The sequence below is a fragment of the Oryzias latipes genome, chromosome 20, assembly GCF_053564925.1.
Source record: "Oryzias latipes strain Hd-rR chromosome 20, Olatipes_Hd-rR_3.1".
Taxonomy (NCBI): Eukaryota; Metazoa; Chordata; class Actinopteri; order Beloniformes; family Adrianichthyidae; genus Oryzias; species Oryzias latipes.
This window is the reverse complement of record NC_136256.1, coordinates 17,290,871-17,313,274: the sequence shown is the minus strand read 5'-3', so window position 1 is coordinate 17,313,274 and position 22,404 is coordinate 17,290,871. Positions and strand designations below refer to the sequence as shown.

The 22,404-nt window shown below is 38.1% G+C and overlaps 1 protein-coding gene across 9 annotated transcripts in view; it reads right to left on the bottom strand.

Moving 5' to 3' along the window:
* The window catches only part of phldb2b (pleckstrin homology-like domain, family B, member 2b), a 37,590-nt gene extending 15,417 nt beyond the window's left edge, over positions 1-22,173 (bottom strand). For 6 of the 9 annotated variants that reach the window (XM_023949932.2, XM_023949934.2, XM_023949935.2 and 3 more), the window contains exons 1-9: positions 21,758-22,173; positions 16,494-16,550; positions 15,932-16,055; positions 13,932-14,030; positions 13,414-13,497; positions 6,922-7,041; positions 4,781-4,965; positions 3,404-4,615; positions 208-585 (exon numbers count right to left, since the gene is read on the bottom strand). In XM_023949932.2, the coding sequence (XP_023805700.1) occupies positions 208-585; positions 3,404-4,615; positions 4,781-4,965; positions 6,922-7,041; positions 13,414-13,497; positions 13,932-14,030; positions 15,932-16,055; positions 16,494-16,550; positions 21,758-21,790 (2,292 nt within the window). In that variant the 5' untranslated portion in view covers positions 21,791-22,173. Of the gene's footprint in view, positions 1-207; positions 586-3,403; positions 4,616-4,780; positions 4,966-6,921; positions 7,042-10,292; positions 10,554-13,413; positions 13,498-13,931; positions 14,031-15,931; positions 16,056-16,493; positions 16,551-21,757 lie in introns of those variants that run through there. The other 3 variants (XM_078938945.1, XM_078938947.1, XM_078938948.1) reach the window with 1 other exon arrangement.
* Between the last annotated feature and the right edge of the window lie 231 nt (positions 22,174-22,404).

Here is a 22,404-nt window from a genome sequence, read left to right as displayed (position 1 = left end):
AAAAGTGAGTAATGTTGGAAAGTGTCCTCTAGAGCTTACTCATTCTTGGACTAATGTTTGATGTTTTTTTTTTTTACATTTGGTTGTAGATGGAGGGTACAACAGGAATTTGGACAAAAAGAGCATCAGAAAGTCAAAAATAAAGAAGTATATTTTATGTAGAAGGCTCTACAAAGAGATTTCCGGTCCCAGGTTTGGACGTAATACCTTACTGGTCTTTTGTGTTCGTGGAGCAGGTATAGGAGCAAAGGCTTTCAGACTGACAGGAGGGGATTCAGCTCTGTAGTCTCTGTGTGCACCGCTGCTCCTCTGCTGTACCTTGAAAGTATCATGATAGTAACCGTTTTCTGATCCAGGGGAGGTCAAGATATCGTTCCCCTCTGAGCCATTAATGGCTGAAAAGTCTGAAAACACAGAAGGTGTGTCATCATCGTCATCGTTCAGCTTGAGTTTCTCAAGCTCCTGGTTGATCTTCTGTAAATCTGCAACAGCTGAAGCGGAATTCGGAGCAGGCCCACTTCCATTCCTTTCAGCTCGGCCGAACTCGGAACAAAGAGACAGGATGGTTTCGAGCCGCTGCCTCTCCTGATGACAACAAACAAATGGAGACAGAACTGTGAGAGACAGTAGCTGCATAAGTTGTCAAGGCATTTGTGATCATTCTATTTAGAAAGACATTATGCTGCTTACCAAACTAGATCATACAAAATCTCTTCAACAAAACAAACAAAAAGAATTACCTGTGGTAGCATTGCATGTGTGAATAATTCCTGATAAAATCTCCTTGTTCGGTCTAAAATAAGTACTTTAATCTATCACTGTAATATCCCTACTCCAGTTAGAACTAATAAATCACTCACTTTAGGAGGAATGTTTCCTCTTAGTGAAGGTATCTACAGCAGGAATCCTTCCAACAGTCATCAAGCAAAGCTATATGTGGCGGTTCTACGGAAGCTGACGAGAGACAAAATGACCCCTCGTGGTAACATCACTGTAAAGTATATGTGAGCCGTACGAGCAAGTGTATGTGTGTAATATTAGAAACAAGGGAGAGGAAAGTGAGCTAATGATGAAGGGGGCAGCTGTCAACTGTGATTAAACATGTGCATTAGAGCAAGCTACTGTTTTAATCACAGTAATGCCACCATGTGTAAATGCCCCTTTGGAAACAGCAGGACACTTTCTGTGGATTTAGACTCCTAGAGGGAACGTGAACCAGAGGAGATTTGGACGTTTCAACGTTTTATCAGCTACTTTCTGAAGTCTCAAAAACAAACTTCTGAAAGTATAAAGAAAATCATTTAGAATTAGCCTACTTGTTTCTGAAACCAAATATTGAAATTACAAATCCCATTAAACAAAATGTCATTAGGCTGAGTTGAATTTTCCTAAATATAAACTAAAGCTCATAAAATACTTTCCATTGTCGTTACGAAATGTGAATCTGGAAGTGATACAAGCTTGTGTCAGTTTGTCACCTTGTTCTATATTAATAGAAAAAGTCTCAGTGGAGTTTCAACAGGATCAACTAAAGAGAGACTGACAGATGGACTGTGAAAGAGAAGGGACGAGTCATTCAGCCACTGTCCCTTCTCACTTAAATCCTATAAAGAATCACAGGAGAGATGCTGCATTTAATAGCAGTTGTCTTTTGCGAGGGATAAATTCCTTTTGCGAGCCTTTTGCGAGGGATACATTTTTTGACCCTTTTCCAATTTTTTCCCTAATCAGACTTTTATTGTGCTTCAAAATTACACATTAAGAAGAAATGTTTGTGTCTTCAAAGTACCAAAATAATCTGCATAGCTCATGGGAGACAACACTGCTCCTTTATACTACCAGCAGTACCAGGGTCTAAAAATGAAAATGTAATTCTCAAGTGAAACCAGCAGGTGGCACAGCTGTACCATTTGATGAGATTAACACAGTTAAATATACTGTGAACATGCTTTATGTGAAATATTTTATCAAAATTTAACCATAAAACTGATTTATGTTACGTAACAACAGTTTATTTTAAGGACAACTGAAACAGTTGTTTGTTTGGAAGTGTCTAAAACTTAATTTCTGTGTAAACTGTGGAATGCTTTACTAATTAATAGTCATGTGTAATAAGAGGGCAGTCGTTTGTGGTATCTTATAACATCTGCAACTGATCTTTCCCCATCGGTTTCTACAAACACTTGTAATTTTAGACAGAACTGCTGAAGTCGAGTTATTGCAGGAGATTGGATGCACCCATTGGAAGAGGGGAAACTAGAAAAATAAAAGATATATTAAGAAACGGCAGCAGTTGAAACTGCATGATAAGAAAAATGAAGAAACGAGCTGATGCTATGACACAAGCAGAGGCTACCGGTGCATTGTCGGTCAACTATCCTGTGATGTTCTTATGCGCAGTGCATCTGTGTGTTTATCCACCTGCTACAGAACAGCTCTGTAATCTTCATTTCTCTGGCCCACAACCTACTGATGTGTTTTGTGGCTTTTCAGCGGTAAAAACCGCGCTGGGCGGACCATCAGATGACTGACACACACATGAACCCATGCACACAAGCACACACAGGCACAATCCAAGCACCAGGCTAAGAATAGTCCTGTTAGTATAGAATACTATAATCATGTGTTGAGTGGTGAACCTCACTGTGTGGGGATGTATTAGACTCCCTTAGAGAGTATGTTTGAGGCCAAAAGGAATGTTATTGTAAAGAGAGACATTCTTGAACTGTTTTTCTGCCACATGTTTTCTCATACCTTTAGAGCAACTTTTAAAGTAGTAGTTTTGAGAAGTTGTAGTAGTAGTTTTGATATGTGAAGTAGCAATTTTTGCACAACCCTTAACACCAGAGATGTCGCTGGTGACGCCTAAATAACAAACCCTTATAGAAGTATGGTAACTCTTTACTGTTCACGCGGTCAATGTCAATCAGCTAATTCTGATTCACGTATGAAACGTGGATTCTCATATCAGCGTTCTTCCCTTCAGAATCCCTTGGACTTATGTTAATTGCGTAAACAGTTGAAGAGTTCAATAAGTCAAAGAATGTCAAACACTGGCATTACCACGTGTAAAAGATGTCCATCTGTTAAAAATTTAAAGTGTACATGTTATCTTAAGCAGATTTTAAATTTGTTTTAAATTTCATGTTTGTTTTTGTGTGTGTGTGTGTGTGTGTGTGTGTGTGTGTGTGTGTGTGTGTGTGTGTGTGTGTATGTGTGTGTGTGTGCGTCAATGCCCCTTGGCCAGGTCTCTCTCGAAAAAGATATTGTATCTCAAGGGAGTTCCTGGTAAAATTAAGGTTACAAAAAAGTGTGTCTCTATGATTGGGCAATTTATACAATCCATCAGCTTTAATTCAAACTAAACCACAACAGTTTGATACAGTTGAAATATGAAACTTACCAGTTTCTCTACCTCCTGCTCACGAAGTCTTTCTTCTTTTTGCCATTGGTGGTAATCTGTCAATTCTTCCTTTCCACTTAGTGAGCTTATACTCCCTCTTCTTTCCCTGAATCCCCCTGGGGGAGTCACCCCAGCTTTTCCAAATGACTGCCTCCTCTCACCGAGACCAAGCCCTGGTTCCTCCCCCGCCTTCCCAAATGAGGACCTTCTGTCTCCAAGTCCCATCCCTGGGGCACAGGTGTTTTCGGACCCGTGTCTTTCCCTCTCTCCCACGTATGTCTCCTTTCCAGCCATACGTTCTGCTTCTGGGAGGGTGGAGCTTGTTGAGCTGATAGAGCTGGTGGAGGTCAGGCTGAGTTTTTTGGCAATGCGCGGAGAAGAAGAGCCTCCTGCTTTGGATGGAATGGTCACATCTGGTGGGGCATTAGTGGGACAGATGGTTTGACTGCTGGAACAAGAGGTTTTTGGAGAAGAGAGGGAGATGGAGACAACACCTCCACCCTGAGTTGGGGTCTGCATTTGATTCCTGCTGGACATTTGCTGGCAGGAACCACTTGAGTTATGATTGAGTTCATTGTTGGCATTTTGACCATAGCTGTACAAGTCCTTGCTAAATTTATAGCCACCAGCACTGTCAAATCGCCGTGGAGGAAGTGTCGACAAAGCCAGCACTCCATTGTTGTCACCTCTGGGAGATGGGGAAGGACAAAGGCGAGGCAACGAGCGGCTATGCCCCCCTGTCATCATTCCACTCAGTGAACCTGCTGAGTATTTCCTGGTTCGGTTGCTGGACGATGGCTCTTGTTTTCCACAGGTGCGACGGCCTAGGCGAGGGCTTGAAGGCATGCTTATTGCACCCCCAGTTGATGGAACACAGGGTGAAGAGGAAGAAGCAGGATAAGTGACACTGAAGCTATCACTGCTGGTCACCGAAGAGGTGGAGCCTCCACCGTTCCACGCAGATTGTAGAGGTGATGAACCCTGGTTGTAATGTCGTCGACTGTCGCTGAGTCCGCCACCGCTGTCCTGACTACGGCCAACCGAAGAGCGGGAGGCATGAGAAAACGAAGGGTCGGACCGTCGTCCAGGTGGAAGAGAGGAGGCAGATTTCATAGAAAGGGGAGGACGGTCGGAGCCATAAAAACACCTCGTCTGCTCTTGATAAGAATTAAAAGATGTGGATGGACTGGACACAGGTGAGGTGGGGGGTGACTGAAAGAAAAACCAGTAAGTTTAAAGTCAAGGTGATGTGTGTTTAAAATGACCACAGCCATGTTTAGTATGGTTGATTAAAAAAAAGAAAGGTTATCTCTAGTCTACACATGATTCAAAGTTTAAAGTAGATAGGTAATAACCACTTATTAAATGATGGCTGACCTGTGTCATGCTGAAGTAGGAGGGATTAGCGTTCCCATTTGCTCTCAGGCTGTTTTCCAGGGCAACTTTCTTGCGCTGCAGGGTATCCATCAAGTCCCGCAGCTCGGAGGCTGATCTCATGCCTCTGGCACTATTCGTACCCCTCACCACTGCATGACTGTAGTCACTGCTAAACTTCAGATAGTCTGAGAGGAGAGATAAATGAGATGCAAAGTCTATATGCACTAAAACAGGTGGGCAAAAAAGGCTGGTAATGTGTATTGAAAAAAAAAAGAAGCCAACTTGTAATAGCTGTGGAAGAACAGGTAATTTTCAATTGAACAGAGTTTGCAAACTTCTTTTTTGCTTTTGGAACAAAAGATCTGGACAAGGAAAAAGAATAACATGCAGGGATCTTGAATAAAGAAAGTTTGAATGCGTGACTGAGGCTGCTACTAATAACCAATGAAGCCCTTGGCAGACCAGACTTGAGTCATAATAATCCACAACTGGAAGCACATGCCAAGAAAAAGAGTCAGTTCACAAATACAGGTACTGTACATAAGTGCACACTTCCACAAACCATCCATTAGATCCAAAACAAACAGTTTAACCTGAGGAAGCTTTCTTAGACTAGGATCTTGGAAAATGAAACCAACCTCAAAACAATTTGATTTACCCTTAAGAGGGTCCACCCTCCCAAAAATCTATTTAAAGAAATGTGTAACTGATTGGAGAACTTAACCCAGATCCCAACTAAGTTCCTGTGGCTAAACTTTAAGAAACATCAGCTAAAAATGTCTAAAAGATCAGAAGAAACCTGTTTGACTCTACATCTCCTGACATTGAACAGGCAAATGAAACCATTACATTGTCTTACCATAACACCAGGTTAAGACGGATTTGAGAAACGGATCCATTTTTTTAACCATCTGTGGTTTTATGAGGAAGAGAAGCGCTTACAACATGCAAGCTTGGACCACCCAGTGTTTAACTGCCACACTCGCAAAAAAAAAAAACACACAGACAGGCTTTCCTTCAACTGAGAACTGTAGCTCAGCCTATGAGCGGTGCAAATGTCTTTGTTCCGTCTTTAAATATCAAGCTGTTTGGATGTTTACGGCTTTGCGCAGTTAACTTATTCTGTAACAAAAACAAGCTCCAAAAGGATGCGTGCGTGTGTGTCAAAGCTTAAACTGTAAGGGAAGGGGCAATGAGGCAGAATATAAAAGGACATCATAAGATCTAGAAATGTGCAAACCATTTACACGCACACACACATGCACACAGTGTGTTTGTGTCCAAACATGGGCAGATCTACACTGGCGGTCTGCTGCGCCTCAGCTTTCTTCCATCATCATAATTCTTTTTAGCGCCAAGCTATTCTCACTCAGTGTGGGAGCCTTTAGGTCTTTATGGCAGACTGTGAGTATTAACAACCAAAAGAAAAATATATTAGTTGGCTAGAAAAAACAGATGTGCTAATGTGCGTTTGAAATGTGCAAAGAGAGAAAGGCATTTCTGTAGTCACATGTTTTAATATGGCTCACACACTGAACACACAACACGGTCCATTCAAAGTTTAGGAAAGCAGCAAAGCCCGGCAGTGTCGTCATGGCAACTGAGGGGTACCAGATGACATAAAGATTTCAATATGCACAATATTTGAAATTTAACTAAAAGCAACTGTGTAATCCTGCTAATATTACACAGACCTTTAAATTATCCATGTTCTTACAGAAAGTTCGCTAACAACTCGGAGGATAATTTCTGATGAACTCCTGCCGCTCTGCAGAAACTATGTCAGAGAAAACGACAAAGATTTTTGATTTTGGAAAAGAACAAAATTTTAAAAAAAGGGCAATAGATCAAAAGATGATGGGGGTGGGGCTTTAGGAAGTCCTGCCTTATCTGCCACTGATTACCTGGATTAGGTGTGTTTAGAAGCTTGAAAAAGAAGCTTCAATGGGACGTTAGCTGAAAACATGCAACAGATGCACGTCTGACTCAAAAGACAGAGTGGCTACAACATAATCAACAACATAAATAAAAAAAATGAACTATTAAATAAGAAAAATACAGAAGGGATTAACATTTGAAGCCCAGTTCTGGATCAAAGATGTGTTTTATAATGATGAAAGATATTTCTTTTCTACATGTACCTGTATTGTAGGCTAAAGCAGACACTGGGCTCTTCTGTGGAAGCATGCTCTTCATTCTGCTGGCCTCCTCAGGATGGTTAAAGCGGAAAAAACAGGATTTACCCAAACAGAGGGAATATCCTGAAGAAGAACAGAAAAACACAGACATGAGGTGGAGATCCAACTAAGCACAATTGAGGACCATACATGACAACAGCATACAAGGATGTAGACATTAGGTAATACTTTAAATCAGAATGAGTCTGAAATATTTCGTCACCAGCAGACACACACTGCTTGTGCACAGCTTGCCGTCCCAGACCACAGTGTTTACTCTGGCCATCAATTAGGCTTAGAGGGCCAGGTATTAAACAAAATGTCAGGGTCACAACCTCTGGAATACACAGTGGGCCACAGCTGTCCAAATAGTTCAGGAACCAACAGAGAGCAACAGCAGTCCAACATCATTGCTGACATTTCAGATCCTAATAAAGTATAAAAGGTTTTTAAGCTTTCAAATAAACAAAGTCATTTGAAAACAAAAGACAGAAAGTAACAAAAAAGGCTAATAATAGATTTGTTTTATGTGAGGGTGTGTACCTCAGCCCCTCTTGCTTCATGTAGCCGACTGTGCTGATGATGGGATCTTTAGGTGTGCCATTGAGTAAAACATTGGCAAAGTTAGCATGTGTGTGTGGGAGGGAGGTAAAAAGTCTTCTCCCAGTAGCTGTTAGAGTCCTATCAGATTCTTTAGACATCAAGTCATACATTAGTGGTGGAGAAGAGCGGAACAAAATTTGTTCTTATGTTTTCCTCTCTATCTTAGTCATCAATTCATCCCTAGTGTTTGGAGTAAAAACTTTTCATGTTGGTACACCAGTGAGTAAAGTACTGGATCTGTCCAGAATTGACTTTAGAATGCCTGAACCGAACCTTTTCTCATCTTCAAAGCTATAGAGGAAGACCTGATTGCAGTGTTGAAATAGTGCTAATGCTGCACACTCATAAAACCAACAGAGGGCCTGTTTAGTCTACACAGCTGGACTGTGACCTGTTCGAATCCATACTTGTATAAACAGAAACTACTTGGCTTCTGTAAGGAAGTGGAATCATAAAAGGCAGATCAAAAAAATGCGTCTGGAGGATAAAATGGATGCATGCACATAGCACAGACGGATGGCCTTCATATCAGTGAGTAAGACCTAATAATATGTTTCCCATCTCTAGACATGAGTAATAAAAGTCTTTCAAATTTGTGGTTGTCTGTGTGCGTGCATGTGTAAACATGTCCTATGACGGCGTCTATCTAATGAATCACAGCACATCTCGGTATTTATCAGGACAGGACACAATCAGGCAACAAACACACACTGAGGCGGCAGTCAGCTCTTGTGAAAATCCAATTTCCTAGCTTCAATAACCTCACCATGTGAGACCTTTCAAGTAGACAGTAAAATGTCAAGCTCTCATTTGTTCTCAATCCCCAGCTCACTCCTTTTAATTTCCTCCCAACTTGTTAGCAAACAAATAAAAAATACTCAATAATTCGTTACCATATTGTACTCTTTAAAAACAAAAAACAAGCTAAAACCAAGAAAATAATGTTTACATACACAAACGTGAAGTTCTGACTGGTTCCACATGACTTGATAGATTTAACCTCAAAACCTTTCACACAAATCCAACCCACTAAAGTACCGGAACACGCTCACATGTTGACCACCAAATTAAGTTTGCCTCCCGTGCGAGCAGCGTAAAATGAGAATGGCATGGAGAGACCTTTCTAACATGAAAAACCTACTAAATTAGCTTGTATATACAGTTATGGGATAATTTCCAGTTTGCTATCTACAAAGTCAGACCTCAGAGTCTTTGAGGACACAGATGCAGAGCTGTATCCCGTCTGGACCCAATTTCTGTTTCCATGTAGATCTGCACTCACCACAATGTTATGGGAGGAATAACGCATTCTCTATTTGGTTAACATGAGAGGACGAATTGCCAAATTGAGACCATTAGACTAGCATGAAAAATAAACCAATTACAAAGATCCCATGACGGACATATGTTCGGATTTAATTGAATATACCTGTGTCACAGACAAACTAATAATAAAACATCGAGATGTTTGGTCAGACAAAATACTTTAATTGTATCTAATAAAAACTAAAGCTGTTTTTTTTTAAGTAAACAGACCTTAAATGTATTCACTCATAAAACAATGCCCACAATTCCATGTCTCAGTGGGATTGTAAATTGCCCCTAAAACCACAAATTAACCCTCATTGAGGGGTTCAGCAGCTACTTCATATTAAAACAGATTATTTTTTCTTACTTCGCTTCATCTGATGTTCTTCAACAACTAAGGGGCTAATATCTCCCTTTTGTAACATTTTTTTTAATTGGACTCACAGCATTTAAACCCACCCCTTCATTTTCAGCCTATGCATCTGTCCACAACCTATAACCAGAAATAAGCAGACACAAGAAGAAAAAAAAGTACATTTGATCATCATATTGGATAAAATTAAATAAATTATACTAAGACCACAAAAAGTCCAAAAATGCTTGGGGCAAACAGAAGACAGATTTGGGGGAAAACAATAAGCTCCGGGACAATCGGAAAGGTTTTGTTTTTCAGGTGTCAGGTATCCTGACTGCTTAGTCTGCCTTCATGGGATGGTTCTCTTAACCAGTAAACCTCCAAGATCATTTATTTGCAACAGACAGATGTTGTGCCCATTCAAAAGTGCAGGGGACATAAAGTAAGATTTAAGCTATCTTTAATCAGAATTTTAAAAAGAAACTTTGCTATGAGATGTTGACATTACTAAGGTGCACAGCAACAACACTGGCAAACTAACAAATGGAGCATGAGTAGACCTCCTTAACTAACCTTTGATAATTATCTTAACATTTTAGCTTAGATCTTTTAATACAGACAATTGACAAAGCTTAAATAACGCTTGTGTTATCTTATTAACGTTTATTTCTAACATTCATTTATTGGATACTGGTGAGAGTAAAGGAAAATTCTAATCTGACATAAACAAGATGGCACAAGACTGATGATGAAGGGCGAATCAGCACAAAGTCAATAGATGCAAATAAAAAAAAAAGAACAGAAAGCTAGCTGGCTGGCTAAAACTAGCTAAAGGCTAACAAACGGTCTAAAATAACGCAATTTAATCCTTCTTTTGAAATATGGATTAACAATATGCTTTTGTTTTCATGTTGGAAAACTTAACTTGATCATGTGGGGAAAAAACGTAACACTACACTATATAAGTAAAACGTTACATAAAAAGTAACCACAACAAAGTATAACATCAAAACAAAACAATGCTGGCATAAATGTTAGCTTGCTTTTGAAATTATACGTCGTTACCAACCTCTTGAGTCCCATTCACTGAGCGCTAACACGGCGTGAAAATCTTTTTTTTTTTTTTTTTTTTTTTTTGGTCCACGGGACGGGACGTCTAAAAAACTTTCATTGTTGGGTTTCTAGAAGTTTCAAGTTAGAAGTCAAAAAGTGACATTTGTAAATGTCTATATTTGAGTGTCCCCTCCGTCTTAAATATGATGCTCCTCTTCGACTCTCAGTCAGCGTCGGAGAAAGTTCAGTGATTTACATCTGCCAGACGGTCGTGCCTGGACTGTACCAACGGGGAATACAGAAAGGGGGGAGGGAATCAAGAATGAACTTCGTGAAAAGATTTTCAACCGGCTAAAGTCTAAACTTGGAGATTTATCGTTTCATCAAAGATGAAAATTAAAATAAACTAATTATAATCATGTATATAACTGGAGAATAGTTAACCTCTGAGTCTTGATGGTAGGTTCAAACAGAGTCAGACACAGAGGTATGAGAGAAACACCCCTATGCTTTCTTTATCTCCCTGCCTATTTTTCTTCACTCTCTTTCTCTTTGTTTCTTTCTTTGAAATCATCTGGACAAATGATACCTCACTGGTTACTACTTCATAAAGTCGAGTCATTTGGAGATTTTTTAGAAGAAAAAAGCAAACAAAGAATGGAAAAGTATAATACAGGGGGATTTGGTGCTACAAGTAATTTTTCCAAACGTCTATCTGATCAAATGCTTTGCATCTTCACATTGAATAGTAGTTTTTTTTTTTTTTTATTTGCACATACTTTGCATACAAAGGTGGGTGGAGTGGCCAAAAATCCTCCACTATTAAGTTCTGAAAAAACAGTTTCAACATATCTAAAATATTGTCTGAAACTTTTGCAAACGGAAAAAAAATTGAAAATAATGAGCAATCTCTAAAATTATATAAAACTTGAACCTATCAAATATTACGGAGTGTGGTTTGCAGCCTTTTTGGGCAATGACAAATCTTTTACTGATTTGCAGAGTAAAAAGTTATTTCTTATGTCATGTTTGCAAATATTGCCAGACACACTTTTTGATGTTATGTAATTTGCAATGCCTAATTTTTAAAGGCTGTTTTTTTTTCTTTATTTACAATGTTACACCAGGTCTCTCCAAAATTTAAACATGCTCTTTCAGCATTTACATAATCTAGATTTCTAAGCATAATACAAATTATAATGGGCAATGTAAAAGTTTACCTTTTTCATGCAGTTATCTACGAATTCTGATTTAGTACAAGTCTTTTTGTACATCCCTAAAAATAATAATGTTACAAACAAAATCTTTGCTGACTACAATTCATTGCAACAAAGTAAAAGTTCTGTTATTGTTGTAAACCTACTTAAATAAAAAAATGTTTGGTGAAGCAAAACTATTTTTAAAAAGTCAAATCTATGCAAAATGTAATTAACGTAGCCATGTCATTCTGTTATCCACCTCTGCATACGAGCAAAGCCAAAAGAAATGAAAATGTCTGCTACCCCATCTGTTTTTCACAGCAGCATAAATTGGTATGCACTTTGTGGTAATCTGTATGTTGGAGGACTGACCAAAGTTGTGTTTCATTTGTTGAACCAAAAGGCTTTTTTTTATTTGAACTGTCACTTTGTAGGGTAGGATTCTACATGAGGATATTAGCACGAGGTTTCTGGCTTTATCTTTATTTAAAAATCAAATGTTTATTGTCTTTTTTTGGCTTCTTTTTTGTTCAGCATATACCCTTCCTCTTGTTTGCTGACAGTTGTTTCCAACCCAATAAGCACCCTAAATGGGAAGCAGGTATAACACATTAAATAACAATTACAATAACAATTACAATTATGACAAAGTTTGTAAAAAAAAATTGCTTTTAGGGAGAGGTCTCTTCACACATTATTTTTGCTGAGGTTAATTCTGGTACTAGGTTGAGTGCTTAGTTACAGAGTTACCAAGCTGGTGGGATTCTAGGTCAAGCTCCAAATCCTGAGATAAGCAACAAATCATTTTCTAAACAAAGTTAATCATCTCCAGAACCCCCTATAATGTTCATGAGGGGACCTGTGGTTAAAATGATTCTGTCCTCAGCATAAAGTGCCAGATGATGTTCCTGAATAATTCTCCCTTTCTCAGTCCCTCCCTCTTGACTTTCTAACCTTTTCTCTTTTTTTAGTCTTTGTCTCTGCCCCCCACACTACCTAACAGTGAATGCCCCGGCCTCCTGCATGTGGACACACCAACATGTCAATATTTGCATCAGTCAGGCACAACATGAAGATAAATAGGTCTGTCAACACTCCACGTTAAACGTTCGGCTGAAAATGACACAGCAAAAGGAAACCAAAAAAAAAAGCAAAGGGAAACTTTAGCGGAAAATAGGAAAGGAAGGAAAAGAGGGCGGAAAATCTTACATAAGACTAGAACTGTTAGGTCTTATCCAGGGAATCCTGAGAAACTGGGAGAATGGAGAAACTCAGCAAACAACAGATAAATATACAAAACAACAACAAAACACAGGGCCTACGTGAGCATTGTAAAAGTACAGAACCTAGGAGACTGTGTCAGTGTTGTGAGAATTTTTTTATAGCCTGCAGTGTCAGAATGTTGTAGAGTTTTACCAGCTCTGCATTTGTTAGAAGCTGTGATTCATTAAAAAAGGACCAAATGTTCCAAACCACAAAGAATTAACCCAAACCAAAAGTGTGTGAGCATGCACACACACACACACACACAAAAACACATCCTTATTTTTGACTTACATCATTCACCGCACATGGACAAGCAAATAAAGGTTTTTGTGAGCTCTCATGTACCAAAACATAAAACAACAACACACTGTATACCCTGCTGTTTCAGTGCTGAACCTCAGCAGAATGCGATCCATGTGACTCACACATAAAAAAGCAAGCAAGTTAACCAACCCACAAATTACACACTCTCCCCCTTTCCCAAACAGGAGTTATGAAATACAAGTAAAGAAAAAAATGTTTTATTCTGGTATAATGTGACTTTTCACCAATAGGGGGCACTGTAGCAATGTGTGTACCTCTTAATTAAAACTGTGCACTCAAAAGAAACACACAAATTGCTTCACATAATTTGAGATTGAATTACTATTTGTGTTCAAGTGTACAGCTTACCCTGTGTGAGTGGTGTGGGTACAGTGATTTGGACTCCATCTAGGCTGCAAAGGTGACCGCAGGGGTCAAGGGTCACCACACCTCCTGTTTTGAGAGTCAGTTTTTCATTTAAAAGAAATTCTCCCAGTAATGTGCAAATATCCAGACAACTTTTTTTGTAAAACAATTCCTTTAACTTTTTAATAACATTCTACAATAAGTAAACCTCATGTTTAAAATGTATTGTACCAAAACAGCATGTTTACTGTTTACTTTAAAAATTTTGAGTACCGGTAGTAACAATTATCTCAAACATAGATTTACTACAAAATCAAAAGGGACATAAATGTTTTTTTTTTTCTCCAAGAAATGTTGTTAAGTTGAGTTCCTGTTTAGATGTTTATAGTTTCTGATACACTTCTAAAACAATTTTGCGTTTTCTACAAGCATTTGCACACATTTATTGACCTTGTAACAAAATGTGTCAAATATTTGACTGTTTTTATGAAAAGAAAATAATCATGTGAGGTGACTCTCACCTTCATTGAGGATGAGGCAGTGCTCTGCTTCAACACCAGGCCCCTGCACTGTGATATCTTGAGGAACCGGAGCATCATCTCTGCCTATACGTGTCACCCCTGAAATATTGAAAGATTATCTGGAAATTCGGTTCTGACAACAGAAATCATTCATGAAATATTTTAATGTGGGAACATCTTGGTGCACTTAACAAAGAAATATTTGTCTTGTGTTTCTTAATTTTGCAGAAACGACATTAGTGGTATGTCTCTGATGAACATCTTAATCCTCTTTCCAGTTCTGATCATCTGACTGAAAGCTGTGCCCGCCCGCCCGCCCCTTAAATGAAGTGTTCTTTGGGTTGTGCTCTAATTGCAGATTTTTTTCTTTGTCCACTGCCAGATTTAATCATCCTGTGGGATCTCAAAAGGATTAAGATCTTGGCTTTAACCTGGCCATTCCACTCCTCTCAAAGTCTTCCCTTTTTTTTTTAAACTTACTTTTAGTGGAATCACTGGAATGTTTTTGGTCATTGTCATATTACACGGTGCACCTCTGGCTTATATTTATAGATAGGGGATCTTACATCACTCTCACCTCTCAGCTAACCCAATGAAGAATTTAATTTTTAGGATGGTCTGTTCCTCACAGTCAACTAACAGCAAATGTCCTCAAATGACAGATTTAGATTGACCTATTATATGCAGATTGGGTTGAAAAAGTTTTGAAAACATTTTTTTATTCCTATGACGAAATTTAAACTTCTTAGAATCTCTTTCTGGTGGTGAATGGATTTAGTTTGTGTTTTGTGCTTTTTTTTCTCCAATGGCTGACTTTAGATTATTTTAGCATATATTATGTCTCATCCTAAATTAATGAACAGGTAATTTTATATTTAAAGGTTTACAAAAGCTTCATGAATTTGATCATGATAATAAAATAATCAAGAGAAAAAAATAGTGGATAAAAGTTTAAAGGACATTCTAATTCGGATGTGGTAATAAAATTACATCCATCTAAAGATTACATATTTTTTCACAAAAAAAGTTTTTTTTTTAGTTTTATTAGTAGTAATCTTAATTTTACAATGTAGTTAAATAAAAATAAATGGCAACACATGAATTACAGACGTTTCATCATATTACGGATTATGAGGAAATTGTGATCCATCAAGTTGTATGACATAAAACATAACTTTTGATATATTTTTTGTTTTTTATTAGGGTATCACTTAGTCACATTTGTCATAATAAACCATTTATAATAAAAGTTTGTGTTTTTTCATTCTAAAAAGATTGATGATCTCTGTAACACAAATTAAAGCTTAATGTGTGTGGGAGGCACCACTATTATTCTTCTGTGGATCATTTTACATGACTTTTAAAGCTTTTAAGCTTGTGTCAGTCAGCTGTCATTAGTAATCCTTGTTCTGCCTTAAGGCTACTGAATAAAATTTCACAGAGCAAGCACTCCTCCATCAAAATCATGTTAATAACCTTCTTATTTGTGCTTTAGATGTTTCACTGCAACACTTTTGGCTCCCAACTTGAATCGTGAGTAAAACTTATGTAATATGAAGTTGAATTGTATATTTAAGATAAAAGGGGATGCAAACAGAATTTAAATGTCACAATTTCTATTTTAAACTGTCATACAAAAGCAGGGTGTATCTTCTGTTTTTGTGTTATTTGGGCTTAAGTATGTGTCATCATAGAGGTTATGTTCAGACTTTTCAATTGACATCGTTCAGGTTAATTAATACATACTTGGTCAAAAAGGAAAAAGAATGGAAACTGAACAGCTTGTGTCTTAGCACAAGGAACTTGGACGTGCAGCATTCAGCAGCTCCTAAAGTTCACTTTGAAGCTCCCTAACATTAAAGAGCCAGCATGCAAACAGAAGAGACTTCTCTACACTTTCCTTCTCATCCTCAAATCAAGTCTGCAGTGCACATGTGCATCAAGGAAGCAGGAGAAGACAAACAAACAGTCGTTGTCACGAGTGTTTCTGTGTGTGCTACCTTCTTTTAGCGGGAGCAAGGTGATGGCCACACTCAGCCTGCCACTGCCCAGACTAACCAGATGAGGAGCAGCAGTCTGGACCTTCAGGCCTTTCCCTGTATCGATTAGGTCCAAGGGTGGAGACTGCAAATGCCAATCACAGAAGCAAATTCAAACTTCACAGCTCTTTATTTCCTTAACCCTTGTGCTATCCTAGGCACTTTAACATTGGGAGTTGGGTCATCTAGACCCACTAGACAGTGCTCTGAACCTTTTTTCTTCAATGATATGTGATCTTCACTGGTGTCCATGGATTACATGAAATCTTTCCACCTTTATCCACCTTTGTCATGGTAGGAAGAACACGTCAATGTAAGGGTGGGGTCATCTAAGATAGCACAAGGGTTACATTCAATGCCATTTTAAAATCAAGATTAACCATATGACATTTTTTCTCATTATTTCTCTATGTTCTTAAAGTACTGACTTTTAAGTGACTTTAAGTCTCTGACTTTAGTCAGCATTGTATCACGAACTGTGCTGTTGAGAAACAGTATAGCTTGAGTGCATAATTTTATTTACCTTAGGTTCAACTGCAGACATCTGGTCCGGCTGGGTTTGAAACCTCATCTTAGATTCCTGAATGCAAACACACACAACAACATCAATCTATGACTGAATAAGGACACAGTGAAACACACACATTACAAACTGCTATAGCCATTGGTAGCTTGTCTGGCGACCACACATTATTTGGGAATGTGAGAAAAAAACAGCAAAAGAAGAAAATTACATTCATCCACTGCAGGAAATTGACTTTGAGACAGTGACATGCGTGAGTTATGTATAGACTCAAACTTCTTTTGTGTCATTATTGATATTTTATTTTTTATTATATATTATTTCATTATTATCCTTCATTCTTATGATCAGATGCACCTTGACATGAAGGCTGTCTTTAATTTCATCATGCTTCTTCCATGAACATTCAATTCTATTCTATTTTGTTCTATTCTATTCTATTGGTTGAAAAGTATTGATTTTTTTTTTTACTACTAACCCCAATTTTTTCTCTGGTAACGATTTGTGTTGTACATTAAAAGAGTCTAGTTGTAGCGTGGAGTGAGGCATTTTATACAAGTTGAAATATATTTTTGGTGACATACTGCATTTTTTTGAAGCAAGAGTTTTTAAAGGAGCAGATCCCTGCATACATTTTTGAATTAAAAAGGACCAAAGGGTTATGTATTTTTTCTAGATGTACCCAATAGAAGTGTAGTAGCACAATCATCTATTTTGATTGTGTCAAGACTGTTCTAGTGACACAATGAACACTAACCATTAAAAGGAAGAGTCTTTTTTTCGGCTCAACATCCCAAGAAAAGAAAGTTCTTTATTCATAGAAAGTTCCATCTAGCACTATAAAGAGCTGATTTTCCTTAGTTATGTTTGAAATAGAGACATTAAAATTTTAAAAAGATGGATTAAACGTAGTAAAAGAAAGAGACTAAAACAGACCAAAGGAAAGAAAAGCAAGTGTCCATGTATGACATATGAACATGCATATATACATTTTACATACATATTAATATGTAGGCAAACCTGTTCCAAGGGCAACTTCTGCACTACCCTGCAATTCAGCGGAGCCACAACAGGCTCTATTTGTGAGTTCAAACACAATTAAAGACACAAAAATAGAGCGGGCACACACACCATGATGTGTGAGTGAAGTATCTCTCACCAAACACAGATGATTACAGTATTTGGGAAATCACCACAGCCACATTGTGATTCACACCTCCTGCCATTTCCTCCCACTCTTCCTCTTCTCTACTTGTTATACAGTTTTCCTCATCCTGTACCAAACCCTCAATAATGAAAATTACTCATTTCAGACTGGTATTTGGGTTAGTCACTTCTGTTAGTTATTATTTTGTTTTTCTTTTCCCTTTAAACATCTTTAGTGTGTTTTTTGTTTCACCTTCCTGCTTTTCGTGTCCGGTTCGTCCAACTTTTTTAATCTTACTCCCATTTCTTTTCCTCAAATCTCCAGAAAAGGGGAAACACAAATCTAGCTCTGCCCAACACAACATCCTTTCATTCAGCTGCTGCTTCCTTTCTGAGGACGCTTTCTTTGCTATTATGACACCCTTTTCGGTTTGTCGCCCGCCTCCCACCCGTCCAGGCGCAGGCACGCACATGCTTGAAAACTGGCCACCTCTGTAACCCCCACAAGTCATGCATCACTTATTTGTTCTTTTAAAAGAATATGTAGGATCCACATTCTTTCTTTCTTGTTCATCCCAGGTGTAGACAAAGCAAACACCTTTATGAATAACCAGGAGAATTCCAAACGTGGGGCCGTCAAAAGTCTCATTTGAAGCTTAAATGGGCAGAATAAAAAACAAAATCTCATCTCTATTTGCCGGTCGTATTCCCCAAACTATTTCTCTAGTTCTCAGCACACTCATCTATCTTCCTAGTTCCAATCCGGCCTTTGTTGTCATTTTCTTCATCAAAGCCCTCTTTAACTCCAAGGTTAGCATCTGTTTAGGCAGGTCAAGACAAGTCAATGCCCCTGTTTGCTCGGATTAAAAGCAGAGCACCGAGGTGTGTTACGCCTCCTTCTAAACATCCAGATATCATCTTTTTCATCTGCTTGTTTTCTTACAGTCTCAGACAAAAACAGCAAATCTGACCTAGAAAGATGAGTCAAAATAAGGAGATGAGGGTAAATTCAGTCTAACACCTATGAAAAGAACAATATTTTAAAAGTGAGTGCTAAAGATATTTGAAAGAGTTTCCCACTTCCTTGATTTTATGATTTGATGCCACTAAACACACTTACTTTAATTTAAAAAAATATTTATATTGTGCATTGCAAATGAAAAAAAAATCACACTGACAAAAAGTTATGGGTAATATATTGTCAAAGATTTTTCTTTGGGTTTAAAATACAATATTGGAATTACAGACAAATTAAATACAAACTAATAGATTTTCAAAAAAGTAAGTTAAAGCTTGAATTTAAAATGTACCAAACGTGGTTTTAACATATTTAAATTCCCAGTCCAGTCATGTTTTTATCTACTCTAAAAGCGTTCCTAGTGGTCTTTTAATTATAACTGTGCCGTTTTTAGTCAAAAAGCAAACAAATGTGTCGTATTCTAGGTCATAGTTGCTGCAAAGTAACTGTGCGCAGAGTAAGATTTCCCCTGCTTCCCAACATACTTTTATCTATACTCTGTCCCACTAGTTTACAGTCCTTCAAACCCCCAACCTAACATTACAAGTGCAACAAAATTGGCAAGCAGTATTGTTACTATTCCACTGTGCAGTTTGAAGCCAGATTCCAGCTGAGACGAGGAAAACAATGATGTCCATGGATCCATTCGCCAGCAAGTGGATGGGACGTAAAGGAGCGGAGCGGCAAGCTTGTGACCCACTGATTGTAACACCTATGTCATTGCTGCACGCTCTTTCCAAAAGCATTTCTTTGTCTGTTCCTCATTCGCAACAATTTGAATAAAGAAATCCTCAATTTCAAGCTTAATTTTCATTACATACATTTTCCATCATGAGAAATATGCACGTTAGAAACACCAAAAACACAATTTTCAATGGAGTGGGTCTTTAAGGACTTTTGAAAGCAAATTCAAAAATGCAAACTGCAAAGACAATCGCTCTTTGATGACATCTTTAGAACAGCTGAATGTCTCTGATATGTTCTGTTGGCTCAGCACCTGAAAGCAGGATCGAATTTTTAGGAGAGGGAAAAACAGAGGGATGGAAAAGGACAAGGTATGAGTCAAGATAGAGAGGGAAAAAACATCAAAGCAGAATGAAAGAGGACAATACTTTCAGACCAGTTTAATTTCCTCATATTTCATCTCCTGTCAAGCTTCTCGTGCATTTTTTTAAACATCTGTTTTGTCTTTTTGCTTCTTTAAGATACCTGCAGTAGCCTAGATTCTTATAAACATGCACTTGGAATAACCCTGCATAAACAGTTCATACTTGAAACACTGAAACAATTTGTTTTTTTCTGAGTATGCTTGGCTTTATTCAACAAAAGAATTACGTTTTTGAAATGTGTTTTGCAAAGCAATGTTTCATGCTTTGAAGCTGAAGAATCTTTTTTATTTAAACCGAGGTTCAACATCTGCTTTTAATCTCCATTTGCTTTATCAATGCAAATGTCTGAAGCTAAAGATAAGCAGCATCGGAGGATAACAACCCTTTTTAGGCTCAAATTCAATGAAAATGAATGACTGACCAATTCATTTTCCAGTTCTTTTGGGTAAATATGTATATTCTAATATGGCTTGAATGTTACATATATTACAAAAGTGTCTCGTTTATATAATTTTTGTCGCTTTCTCCATCTCTGTCTCTAACATCCCCTCCCCTCACATTCCAGCGTTAGCCTCTTTCTCCTCCCACCTGACAAAGCCAGCATTGTATCACAGATGTTGTTTAATATGGAGTCTCTCTGTGAGCCTCAAATTGAGCAACTAAATAAGTTATCTACTCCCTTTGTTTTCAAGTAAATTCTTGCTTGTGTGATAAAGTCCCCAAGAATTCTTTCTTTTTACAACACTAAGCCAGACAATCTACTTGATAACTAACACAAAAAAACTCCATGTTTGTTTGTATTTTTTTGTTTTGTTCGTTTGTTAGCACTTCCCCATAATGTTTTGGGGGTTATCTTTTGGTTCATTTTTCTTCACACGAGTGCGTGTTTGTCTTCTGTAAAAGTCTGAAAGCAGAGAACCAGAGTCTGACCTTGATCCACTCTACAAAACACACTTTCTCACACTTTTAAAGAGGTTCTGTTCAATCAGCTTGCAAGGTGCAAGACCCTCAACAGGAAAGGACCTCCATTGTTATTTCAGCTGACAGAGTCGTATTTGGTTTTCTGTCCAGGGTGTGTTTTTACTTGCCAAAAACTTCAGATAACTTCGGTTCCCATAAGCAGGGGATCAAGTGGTTTTTGACTTTCAAAAGGTCGGATATGAGTCGAGGATAGATGACAGTTTTTTTGTTTTTTTACTGTAAAGTACTGAACCAGATTTATAGCAGCAACCCTGACATTAAAGGTTAAAAAGCAAGACAGTGACAAGACAATGTGTGCAAGAGTAAAAATCAAAAAAGAGGGAAAACAACCCCACCGCTAAGTAAAGAACATTCATGTGCTTTCAGGCAAAACTTGACAGATTTCCCAATTTTCTTTCTCCAGACTGAGTTAATCAGTATTCTGTATTTATATATTTAAATGTTTGAAACTGAAAAAAAGTTATGTAGATAACAGTTTCGGTAAAACATTAAAGTGGTTTCTCCTTCAATATGATTTCTTATTTTTTGTTTGAACATCAAATAAAAAAGGTAAAGTTAGTCTGACTCTTTTCATTATAGTTTTTGTATCTTTATGTTTTTTGTTGTTTCCCTATATTTAAAGACGCAGACACATTTAAACCTTTTACATACAAAAACTCCAAAGTCCAGGACATGAGTGACGACAGTAAAGGATTTGTTTGCTGCTGAACCACTAACTGCTGCTGTCAGGCCCCAGCATGGTCAATAACAAAGAAACAACAGCAGTTTAGAAGCTTTAAGAGATTAAATTTCACTATTGATGGTTCCATCTGAATACTATGTTTTAACTAGTCCGGATTTGTCCACATTTTCCTCTGCATGAGATCCAGAAACAAAATGCTGGGAAGAAAAAACTGGAATAAGATCGGCACTCCCTGATCTGTGGATAAATCAGTGCTGAAATAAAAAAACGATTTTAAGCTTTCAAATACTTCCAGAATAAACACATAGTCATCAACAAACATGCTTACTATTGCTGAAACCGGGCCGGCCACTTCTGTCATCCTGCAGGAAAACACTCAGGCGGGCCAGGACAGAAAAGGTTTCCAGACTAAACTCCCTTAAATGTTCAGCCTCTTCTCCCTTGGCAGTCTGTGCACTAACAGAAAACACATTCCCCGCTGGGCATGAAAAGTTGTAAATGTTGACAAAAGACTATATCTCCTGTTTCAGGTCAGGTTAAGAGAAGAGAGGTCCTCAGCCAAGTGCGACGAGTGCAGGAATGCAGCAACAGCTGGAAGCAGAGCTGGAGAGAGATGAAGGAGAGAGACTCTCCCTCTTTCTCTCTCTAACACACCCCACCCCCTTAAACATATAGACACACACACACACTCTACACAGCTAAATATGCAGGTGCTAACACACCTAACCCCTCATCATATACCATTCAGAGACACACAAAAACACTGTCTGATGAGGAGAGTGAGAAAGTCAGGCCGAGAAGAAGGATGGCATTCTTTAGACTAGGCAGCTAAAGATAAGCAGGCACGATAAGCAGAATGTTTTGCTAGTGATGTTACTTCAGGGATGCAGTCTCCCACATCCCACCACTCAGTCCAGCCCTCATGCCGAAGACTGATTAGTACATTACAGAACAAAAGAAAAGTTAAAAGCTCCC